The sequence below is a fragment of the Oscarella lobularis genome, chromosome 17 (genome assembly GCF_947507565.1).
Source record: "Oscarella lobularis chromosome 17, ooOscLobu1.1, whole genome shotgun sequence".
Classification (NCBI taxonomy): Eukaryota; Metazoa; Porifera; class Homoscleromorpha; order Homosclerophorida; family Oscarellidae; genus Oscarella; species Oscarella lobularis.
In genome coordinates this window covers 1053082-1063933 of record NC_089191.1, presented here as the reverse complement: position 1 = coordinate 1063933, position 10852 = coordinate 1053082, and the positions used below count along the sequence as shown (strand labels likewise).

Below are 10852 nucleotides of genomic sequence, written 5' to 3'. Positions count from 1 at the left end.
CCCCCCCCCCCCCCCCCCCCCCCCCCTTTCAGACATTAAAAGATTTTTTGAAAATGAAAAAGAATTTTAGACAAACAAGGCTTTCATAAAATTTATGCCAACTGCGTAACCAATGGACAATTAAAAATTAGCCTAGAATCGCGCAAATTTAGCCAAAAAACACGCTCCTAAAAATTTTTTTCTCGGGGCTTTGCCCCAGACTCCTTCCCATTTTTAAATCCTGCATCCGACACTGAATCTACTTTTGTTTAGCAGATAAAGTGTTTTTGCTTGTCTTTATTGTTTGCCGAACAGTGCAGTTGTCATGAAGGTAAGGTAAAAGGAAGATGTTTTATTTCCAAAGCAGTATTTCTATTATAGATTTATCATGAGATATTGCGACATGGAGGGCTTTTGTCTGTTTCTGCTTTTCTAGCAGCGATCTCTTCAATCGTTTCTCTCAAATCGTCTTCAAAAAATAAAAGCCCGTTCTCCAGATTCTGTCCTGATACCGCAGGAAACGCATGGTGCAGTGCTAACCAGGACTTCCCTCATGAGCAAGATCATCCGCCATTTCTTCTTGAAAGTGCTGTTGCCTCCTACAAGAGAAAAAGAGAGTTTCCTCTTTACAAGGTTTTGCTCTTTGGCGGAAGTACCGCAGATGGCGAGATAAGAAACGAAAGCACTTGGATTTACACTCCATGGACAAACTCGTGGGAAAAAAAGAATTTCAGAAACGCACCACGGAATCGATTTGGGCATGGAATGAAAGCAATTTGTGACACTAGTGTTGTTATGTACGGGGGTCACTTTGAAGACGGAAAGCGAACATTTGCAAATGACACTTGGATATTTCGCGGTGAAAGCGAGACTTGGACGCGGCCTTTGCTGCGGCCAGGAGTCCAGCCAATAAACGCCTTCTATGGTTCTACATCTATTTATCAGCCAAAATCAAACTGTAGCTGCAAAGAGTCTTTTATTTCCGTTGGAGGATGCCGTCGAGGATCAGATGTTATAGAGTTGCGATGTCTAAACGAGGAACAAAATCTTTATCAATGGGTGTACCTGGCCAAGAGCAATCCTCGCCATTGGTTTCCAGTGAGAGGAAACATAGCTTTCATGACTGTTGTTCCTGCAACACCGAGAAACTCCACTCATCTTTACATCAATGGTGGAGAATTGAACGAAACAATCACCACCCCGTTTCTATGGTTAGTTGACCTAACGACGGGTGGTTGGACACTGCTTAGCAACTACAGCTCTGATCTAGACATAACGGAAGCTAATAAAGCGGGAGGCGGCAAAATGTTTCACTTTCCATCTAAGAACAGCCTTCTTATTGTCAATCGCGCTAGAGCGTTTGCTTTCAATCTAGTTACAAATCGATGGATGAATATCTCCTGCCGCTTCTGCTCCCCTCCGAAGACAGATTTCTGTAGAGTGTCTAAAAGCACTGTGAAAATTGGCAATACCGTCCTTGTTTTTGGAACCAACGAAGTGATTCCTGATCAGCAATACAATAGCGTTGTTTTGAACGTTTCGATTCTTAGCTTTGATTCACATGATAACGACATGGAAATTGCTTGGATAGCAAATCCTCCTTCTAAGTCTTCACCCTCGCCTCTTTCACCAGGAACGTTTTATTTGGCAACTCTCTTTACGTGTTTGGCGGACTCGGGTTTGATGCTAGTTTTCAAATTCTTCAGTACAACTCCGCGTTTCTGAACTCCAATTCCGTATGGATTTTAAACTTGAACACTTTATTGTGGCATCAGAAAAATGCAGAAATTTCACCTTCTGTGCGAGCTAATCACTGTGGGGCAATGGCGTATGACTTGTTTGTGCAGTTTGGTGGAAACAGTGGTAAATATGAAATCGATCTTCCAGCGTATAATTCTTTGCGAAGCCTCACAAAAGATCAGTTGGCTAAACTCAGATCAACGTTGTTGAACAGCCTACTTGCGTTTAACGTCACTAACTCGTATTGGCTTTCTTTGAAAATGGCTTCGGCAAAAGAACTCCCTCTCAAGCGATTTCGATGCTCAATGGCGTCAATGTCAAATGGATCAGTTCTCATGTTTGGAGGACTTACCGTTTCTTCTGCCCTAAAATTTCAGTCACTCAACGACATGTGGATGCTTACCATAAACAGCGATAATGTTGCGTTGTGGAAAAGCCTTTCTTCAGCTTGCATGCCGAGTCGTCATTGCAACGTCCCACTCCCACGATTTAATAATATTTTTAAATTTTCTAAAGATGCCGCTCTCGTGTTTGGTGGCATGATGCTAAACAGCAACTCTTCTAGCTCATGTCTTGATCAGTACGTGTGGCAGTTTCATCTCAAAACGTCAACGTGGAAAAAACAAGACGTTAGAAATCGATCGTCCTGTCTTCCTCCCTCGCGAAAAAATGAAACTGCAGGAACAGAATGTTTCACAGCTGGAGATTTTATTGGCGAAAAACTGTTCATCAGTTTTCGATACCAACGGCCAAACTGTGATTTATGTAATCATGTTGCTGAGCAAAAAACGGAAACGTACATTTTGGACTATTACTCTCAAGATCCTGCGTCCTGGATAAAGCTGGGTTCCTTGCCAAATAATATAATTCAATCAAATTCTCTAAATTGCAATGGATCTATTGTCTCCATTGGAACATTTAGCGCAGTCAATTTCAAAGAAATAAACACTCCATCGATAACCATTTTGCCCAGACCAGGCTGCCCTCAAGGAATGTTTAGTCCAAATTTTGGGCAAACTATATGTCAGTTTTGCGGACTATCAAAATTTGCTGCAGCCTCTTCAAACGCATGTGCTAGCTGCCCAATTGGCTTGACCACTAAGTTCTCTAATTCTAGCAGCATTGATGACTGTGAGTGTTCGTTAGATTATTGCAAGCACGGAAGTTGTACTATACAGACAAAAGTGGGATCAAAAACACCTTCTGTATTATGCAGCTGCAATGTGGGATTTACGGGCAAAAGATGCCAGTATCCCACTTACTTCCTCATTGGAGCAGGAGCCATAACTCTGTCTTCGCTTTTCACTCTTCTCGCAGTCGCCGTTTATAGAACCAAGAGAGAAAACGCAAACAAGGCATCCAAACTCAGCCAGCTTCAGAAAACGTTGTCAATAACAGAAAACGAAATCAAAATCCTACACAGAATAGATCAGGATTGCCGCGGTGGCTATAGCGAAGTGTACAAAGCTACCTTTCGAGGAATGAAATATGTTGCTGTCAAAAACTTGCAGATGGATATTGCAGAGATAGACAAGACAGTTCTCCTCGAATTCATTCGAGAAATTGAAGTGATGTCTCTTCTGAGTCACAAAAATATTGTAAAGTTTTTTGGTGCGGGAAGGTTTGACAAATCTAATGATCCGTTCTTAGTCTTGGAATACGTCAAAAGAGGATCGCTGAGAAACATTCTGTACGACTCTCCCAACCTTGTCACTTTCAGACGAAAATGGCAGTTTGCTTTGGATGTTGCACTTGGAATGGAATATCTTCACAATTTGAAGCGTCCAAGAATTCATCGTGATTTGAAAACTGCAAACCTACTGGTGGATAAAAACTGGGTAGTGAAAATCGCTGATTTTGGATGCGCAAAATTGTTGATTCATGAAGGAGAACCACTGCGCCCAAAGAAAAGACGTTCTGCAAGCAGCAGTGTAAGCGAAAGTTCAAGCAACCTTCTTGAGGAAGACCTTTTGCCGGAGAATTGCATGACGGTGTGGCACATAGGAACGTTGTATTGGTGCGCTCCGGAAATTCTTTTAAAACAAGCCTACGGTACACCTGCAGATGTTTATAGGTATGATAGGGGTTCCTGGGTGATGCCAATATCTTTATTGACATTTTTAGTTTTGGCATTGTTCTTTGGGAAATCATGACTAGGTGTCCGCCCTATGAAGAATACGACGACATGGCGAGGTGTACGAGAGAGGAAACTAAAATGGCGATTGCTGTGGGAGGGCGAAGGCCAACAATTCCCCCATTCGTTCCAAGTTCCATAGCTCAGCTCATTAGAATATGTTGGGCTACGGATCAGAAAAAACGACCAAAGTTCTCACAAGTTGTTAGCGATTTGCAGCAGATTCAGTCGCAACTACTCACTGAAAACGAAGTGGAGTAAGGCCGAATCCGAGTTGTGTCTGACCCCTAGGCTATATAATAGCTATAGTCTAGTATCCCTGGTCTGACGGTGAGACCTATTTCAGGACATGTTCTGTCTTTTACGCATTAGCGTTAGCGAGTGCTCAGTAGCTAGAAAGTACACATACTGTAGTTTTGTCGTTCAAACGACGCATCTGATCTTGTTGCCACGGAAGAATCGGGGAGTTAGTCTACAGGAGTCGCGCGTGCGCAAAACCTCCTTCGTGACATTCGTAGTTTCCGTCGGTTGCCGTCATGGTTTTTCTCGCAACCAGACGTTTGACACGCTTCTACGTCTGGCTAGCTTGCAGGAATGTTTTATAGCCAAAGTACTGCGTCTTTGCGACTGCATTTCACCGGTCCCACATGATTGGATTGCACTTCAGTGTATCAATTTGTCCACTCTCGACGCCTCCTCACCTGTCTCATAAGTTTTACTTGGTCACTAGTGCTGGGACGTCTGACGGACAATGGAGGCAGTCGGCAGCAAGGTACGCGTAAATTTGTTCGTCCGTATATCTAACGACGGAAAGAAAGGCAGAACTAGTCCTTTATAAACTTCCAAAGAGGCCTCGGCACTAGGTGACACTACTGTACCTCGCATCATGGTATCCGTGCTCGCGGTCGTCGCTCTGACGTCACTAAATCTATAAAAAAGCTGTGACGTTTACGTCATAAAGCGTTGCGCACGCCAGTGGTGTATTTAAATGCTCTTCTTCTGTAGATATTGTGTCAATTGAGGATTGCAAAAGAATTCAGGGCCGTAAGTCTCCGTTTCTTTGTTGAACACTTCTAGATCGTGGACGACTCTATTTCTTCAGTGCTTCAGACAGTGAACGTCAAAGTCTGTCCTGAGTCTTTCGTCGCTGTAAACACGCATACAGCGGAGTTTTCAAATCTTGGCGGAGCGTTTTCATTCAACGACGAAGAAGGGACCGTTCAGGATGAAATGCCATTGGTCTCTTTTTCTTTGGAAGCACCGAAAAGTCCTTTTTCATTCTCTTCTGATGTTTTGCGTAAACGTCCAGATGCAGTCAAACGCTTATTCAGCGTTATTGATGACCGTGATGCTTTGGTGAAAATGGCTGAGGAATTGGAAGACGTGCATTGTGAAGGAGAAGCTGAAGTTATCTTGGCATGCAAGTTAGTTAAACCGTTGGTGGGCTACTGCTATCCATCAAAGCATGCAAAATCAGCTACTCTGTATGATGAAACGGATCTAGAACTTCACGATCTCGGAATGGGAGAGGCACGGTGTTGGCACGGATATGCAGATTTGGTAGCTTCACCCACGCCCCACTTTGAGGACTCGGACTCGTCTGAAGTTCCCACCTTCATAACTACTGATAAATCAATGTCAGAATTGCCAGGAGACGCTATTTTTCTACCTAAAAGTTTCATCACAGTTGCCGCCCAGAACAACAGTCTCTTGTTCCTGGCCTTCTCTTGAATTCATCTTCTTTCTGGGTCATTCTATATGATTGTGTTGCTGATATACTGCTTGTGTCAGATCGCGTAGCACTTATTCAGGATTCTCCTAGAATTGTATCCGTGAATGCAGTGGTTGATTCTTCACCACGGAGTATTCGTGAATAAGAGCGCCTTCACTAAAGGTGCTCGGGTAAAGTATGAATCAGGTTTTCTAAGGGAGGCAGAGAGACAGAAAACTTTACTGTACTACCGAACTGAGAAAAACTACAACAGGAAGATGTTCATTGCTGTGGGCGTGGACAAAAGAATCAAAAGGAAGGCGATTGAGTGTCAGATTTTTAAGACTTCACCTCCTAAAAAGTGACTTTTTCGTGAGAGCACCTCCTGTCTTGTCCAGCCTTCAGGCCAACTGCATATCATTGTTTGTTTGTAAAGTCGTCTGTGTAAGAATTTCGTTAATTTCATCACTTCTAGCGAGGCTAACATCTTATTGTTGGTGGAAGAAAACACCATAACACCATAGGTGGTTACAGTTGATGGTTACACGGATTTTAGTATCCGTGGTTACACCTACCAGTCGCGCGTGCGCAAGACCTCCTTCATCGTCTTTCTTGACACGCTTCTACGTCTTGCCAGCTTGCAGGCATGCTCTATAGCCAAACTACTGCGTACATGCGTCTTTGCGACTGCATTTCACCGGTATTTTTGCTCGAAACACCATCGGATAGCCCTAATTCTTTCCGACTTCGCCTATTTTCGAAACCACGAGTACTGCGTTTGCAAAATCAGTAAGAAAGTTGAACGAAAGGCACGCGGCAATCGAGTAAAATGGAGTTTCGCTTAGAAACTGCACAGCACGGGTCTGCGAGAGGCTACATGCAAGGCAGGGGACAAGGCTAAACGCAACGCCATTCGGAATCCTAATCAATGAGGTCTCGTAGGCGCTCCTAACCGACCGAGATAGGCCTCTTTCTGCCGTCGAAAAATTTCCCGAGCATCGTTGTACAACTTGATGTCCCAATAGTTTATCTCTTCTAGAATTTTTCTCTCCTCGTCTCCAAGCGGCTTCTCTTCGTGCTTGTTCGCATTAACCCACACCGTCGACTTCGGGCAGCCAAGGGCCAGCGCATGGCACAGCATATTCTGCGATAGACTGAACTCCTCCGTAAGTCCAACGAAAGCGACTTTATTAAAAAGATTTCGTTTCGCCGCCAGATAGTGCTCTTCTTGAATTGGTGGCAGCTCGTGAGAAGGCGATATCATAGACGGAGCCACGTCGTCGAACTGGCTATCCAACTCGGGAAACTCCCCAAACGTAAGAAGTCTCACATAATGGTTCGTAAACTGCGGTGCCCGTCTCAAGTGAGGATGACGTACCAATTCAGTCAGGGTTTCAGACTCCACGGCAACTTTTCGAGAATAAACGTGCTTCGCCGCGTCGGCTCCGCCTTTTTTGGATCGGAGATAATGATAACACGAGACGAGCTTCGAAAGCGGCTCGCGAAACCAAACGATATATAAAAAGGTACCGGAATCGCCTCGGAAAAAATTGTGCAAGCCGAAGTTTCGCTTCGAAGTCAAAACCTGACGAGGAAAATGAAAATGAGAATTTGCTTCAATGGCCTCTCGTCCGGGAGTCGCCATGGTGATTTGATTCACGGCCTTGTCCAACGCGGATGCTAAGGTTCCGCTCATCCTTTCAGGTGCTAGCCAATTCCGCACGACCACTTTGGCAAATGCGTCGCACGTTCCTACGATTTCTCCCCCCACACCGGACTTGCGGAGTAGAGCTTCAATCGAAGTTCCGCCCGTCTTCGGCAAGTGAACGAATCCGATGTGGGCGCGTTGATACGCGACGTCGATCGTCGTCGCGTTGAGGTAGAAGTTGGGCAGGGGTTGGAGTCCGTAGCGCGGCCCGGCGACGACCGCGCACGTCGTGATAACGCTAAATAAGGCGCCGCAGTAGGTTAGGTCGCTACCCCAGTCGAATTGTTTTTTTCTTAGAGCCGCGTTGGCGCGTCTTGGTTGGTCGTAGTAGGCCTTCAGATTTTTCCAGCGGCTTTTGCATTGTTCTTGGAGAACGGGTTTGACTAGTTGGCGCAAGAGCGCGCGATTGCTAGTGGCCATTCCGCAACCGTATTTCGATCGTAGCCGCGGCTCGCGAAGCGACTTGTAAACGTATACCGTGGCGCTCGCGATGAAAACGACGTTTATTGCTACAGCCGCGAGTCTCATTCTTCGTAACCACTCGCGAAGGGAAGCAAGGTATGCATTAGTCTCGTTCCCAGCCCCTCCCCCTCCGTTAATATCACTACGGGGAGAGGGTCTGGGGACATGCCTTTGATCTTGTTGTGCACCGCTCCCCCCGATTTTGGGTGGGCGATAATTGGATGACGTAGTAGCGGCGAAGTAGCAAGTGCACGCGCGAAGTAGCAAGTGCACACGCGATTCAGCGTTGCGCGTCGATTTCTAGCTACACGGATCGCAAGAATCTCGCTCTATAGGGTATGCGCTGCAAAACGGTTTCGCCGGCAGTAGTCGGCGAGTGCGGTGCGAGATAAGCGCACACGAGCGCAGATCTCTATACCGGCGAAACCGTTCTGCAGCGCCCCTTTGCATACCCTATAGAGCGACTCGGAGATTCTCGCGATCCGTACTGTAATGTAGCTGGAAATCGACGCGCAAAGCTGAATCGCTACTTCGCGCGTGCACTTTGCTACTTCGCGGCTACTACGTCATCCAATTATCGCCCACCCAAAATCGGGGGGAGCGGTGCACAACGAGATCAAAGGCATGTCCCCAGACCCTCTCCCCGTAGTGATATTAACGGAGGGGGAGGGGCTGGGAACGAGACTAGGTATGCATATGTATTGCTCCTGAACGCACTCTAACGTGCACTTCTAGGTCTTGAAGAGGTCCTGAGCACGACCCCGTCGACAAAAACTGCTCCATCGGGGTCCCGGGCAAGACCCCGTCAACAAAAACTGCCTCGGAAAACGCGACGGGAGACTCTGTGCAATTTTTTTGAATTTATTAAATAAATAAACCGTCCCTCCCCTTTCATGCGCGAGCAGTTTTTGATGACGGGGTCGTGCTCAGGACCCCGACGGAGCAGTTTTTTGTTGACGGGGTCGTACTCAGGACCCCGAACGGCTAAAAACAAGGATAAGAATAGAAATAAGGAATGCGTAGACGTTTACCTCGAATGCTGAGAGACCAACGTTGAGACCCGTCATTTTCATACACTAAAACACGCAGGTCTTCTCTTCTGGCTGTTTTCTTGGCGAAGAGGCTCTCTCCATTTGCTTTTGCTTTTTGCTAAGATCCCGCGTGGCTTTGCGCACGGAAACAGCGCGCCGTCGCTGGCGCATATCATAATGCATGCGTTCCTCCTAGGTAAGCGTATTGATTTCTCATTACGGGACGGAAGTGTCACGGTGTCGTCATCAAAGTAGTGACCGACTGCCGTTTTGTGGAAATTAAGTCCAAACACAATTTCAGGACTCTTCTCCCACTGTTTCAAACAAAAGCGCCTACACGTCGATTGAAATGAAAAAAGATATTTTCACGAGAAATTGGGCGAACACGTGTACGCGTATCATACCCTTATTTATTAATTCTTCTTTCTGCAGCCGTGACGTCATTCGGGAGCCCAATGGGGCCCCCTGACAGAGCAAAAAGTCCATTGGCGCCTGATCCTTAGCCTCCGTGATACATTCGCGCTATCAAAAAGTCGTTATTATTCTGATGGGCACGTGAGAAGCGGAAAAAACGTCTTGGCAACGTTCTTTGAGTGTACCTCGGCCATATTCGCTTTATGCGCCTTCCTAATCGTCTGACCGCAACACTATCTCATTACTACGACAAGATGGGAAGCGCTCGGAGACTCCTGAACGCAGTTTCTCACAGTACACTCCCTCTGGAAGTTAGGAGCTTAGCGCACGCCAAGCCTTGGGCTGGACTAAAGAGCTGGATCTTAGAGAAGATCCTATAGATAAGCTCTAGAACACACTGCCTGTGCTAGAAAATTTCAGCGACAGGTGATAATTCCGCATACACAAATTCACGTTCCCAAAAGCTGTCTAACTACCAGCCGAACGTTCAGGTGCTTCAGAGCACTCACTCACTCTAAAATACACGTGCAAGAACTGTCTCACGCATCAGCAACAAAAAAAAATCGCTCTCTTACTCAGACGCATTTCTTGTGCACAACGACCGCTCCCGCTTCCTCGTACTCCGCCTTGGTGACCCACTTCTCGTCGAACGTGGCCAAAGCCGCCAAAATCGAGCCGCCAAACCACGAACTGTAAACCCTCGAAGACAAATTGTCGACAATTTTCGTCGTCGTTCCGGACGCGACCAACGCGCCGATCTCCTTCTTGAGACGTCCGTCGAAACCCGGAAGCAGCGTCGTTCCTCCGGAAAGAACGATCTTCGAGTAGAGATCCTTGCCAACGGCGTCGTCGCACTTCGAAATCGAATCGCAAACGAGGCGGTGAACGCCCCCGCACGACTTGACTCCGAGACGACTCGGCTCGAAAAGAGCTTCGGGCACTTCGAACATTTCGCTTCCGACTGCGATCGACTTTCCATCGGGAAGCTCGTAGCTTTTCTCGACTTTCTTCTCCGAGTCGACATTCAATGCGACGTGGGCGAGTTTTTCTTTGATTGCTTCGGCCGTTGCCTTGGCGACGACGCAGCGTTTGGCGAGCGCCTCGGTGAGATCGTGTCCGGCCAAGTCGAGACGACCGATGCCGTCGGAAATGGCGTATCCTTGATGAATGGGAACGGCGTGCGTCACGCCGTGACCCGATTGGAGCACGAGACCCGATAGATTGCCCGTCGAGTACAGAGCCAGTACGGCTCCAATGGCGATGTGCATTCTTGGCGGTTTGAATTTCTCAAAGACGAGCTACATATAAGACAAAGGAAAAAAATTCTCAATGACCACAGTTATGCTAAACTGATTAGCATGACGTCATTATGATTAGACCTCCGTCATTTTCTCTCTGTTCGCTTTGGGATTTGTTGGGCTGTCTGTGAGTAGGATAGGCTGGCCGTCTGGCGAAACGTTGAGATCTTTGTAGACGCGCTCCAGCACCTTTTCCATCGCGTCCCAATCGGTGACGACGCCGCGTTCCATCGACGGCGCGCCTTCCCAGGCCGACGCGAAGTCGCTGCGCGGCTCTTCTGCACTCGAAAAGCCGGCGCGACAACGGCTCGAGCCAGAATCGACGACAACAGGCTTACTCATTTTGTGTACTGTTAGAGCACGCTAAATAGGACG

At 46.9% G+C, this 10852-nt stretch overlaps 3 protein-coding genes across 4 annotated transcripts in view; 1 reads left to right on the top strand and 2 right to left on the bottom strand.

Moving 5' to 3' along the window:
• Window positions 1–4136, top strand: part of LOC136197125 (probable serine/threonine-protein kinase DDB_G0278509) — a 5531-nt gene extending 1395 nt beyond the window's left edge. The window contains exons 3-5 of the mRNA XM_065986832.1: window positions 253–310; window positions 361–3793; window positions 3844–4136. Coding sequence (XP_065842904.1) covers window positions 1803–3793; window positions 3844–4114 — 2262 coding nt within the window. The 5' untranslated portion in view covers window positions 253–310; window positions 361–1802 and the 3' untranslated portion in view covers window positions 4115–4136. The remainder of the gene's footprint in view (window positions 1–252; window positions 311–360; window positions 3794–3843) is intronic.
• Window positions 4137–6267: 2131 nt separating this feature from the next.
• LOC136197620 (uncharacterized) lies at window positions 6268–7816 on the bottom strand. Its single transcript, XM_065987422.1, has one exon. The coding sequence runs from the start codon at window positions 7798–7800 to the stop codon at window positions 6490–6492; it is 1311 nt and encodes a 436-aa protein (XP_065843494.1). The 5' UTR covers window positions 7801–7816; the 3' UTR covers window positions 6268–6489.
• A 1711-nt stretch (window positions 7817–9527) lies between these two features.
• Window positions 9528–10829, bottom strand: LOC136197068 (actin, cytoplasmic 1-like). 2 transcript variants are annotated; one of them, XM_065986752.1, is made up of 3 exons: window positions 10559–10829; window positions 9755–10477; window positions 9528–9693 (listed from the first exon to the last, which is right to left on the bottom strand). In XM_065986752.1, the coding sequence occupies exons 1-2, from the start codon at window positions 10817–10819 to the stop codon at window positions 9755–9757; spliced, it is 984 nt and encodes a 327-aa protein (XP_065842824.1). In that variant the 5' UTR covers window positions 10820–10829; the 3' UTR covers window positions 9528–9693. The 2 variants fall into 2 exon arrangements, with proteins under 2 accessions (XP_065842824.1, XP_065842825.1); XM_065986753.1 differs by having other exon boundaries at window positions 9594–10477.
• Window positions 10830–10852: the final 23 nt, after the last annotated feature.

Excerpts from the sequence above, each read along its gene's own strand:
- LOC136197620 (XM_065987422.1), bottom strand. The coding sequence starts at position 7,800 with ATGAGACTCGCGGCTGTAGCAATAAACGTCGTTTTCATCGCGAGCGCC.
- LOC136197068 (XM_065986752.1), bottom strand. The coding sequence starts at position 10,819 with ATGAGTAAGCCTGTTGTCGTCGATTCTGGCTCGAGCCGTTGTCGCGCC. Across the intron at positions 10,478-10,558 it reads ACAGAGAGAAAATGACGGAG|CTCGTCTTTGAGAAATTCAA; the intron begins GTCTAATCATAA and ends TCTTATATGTAG.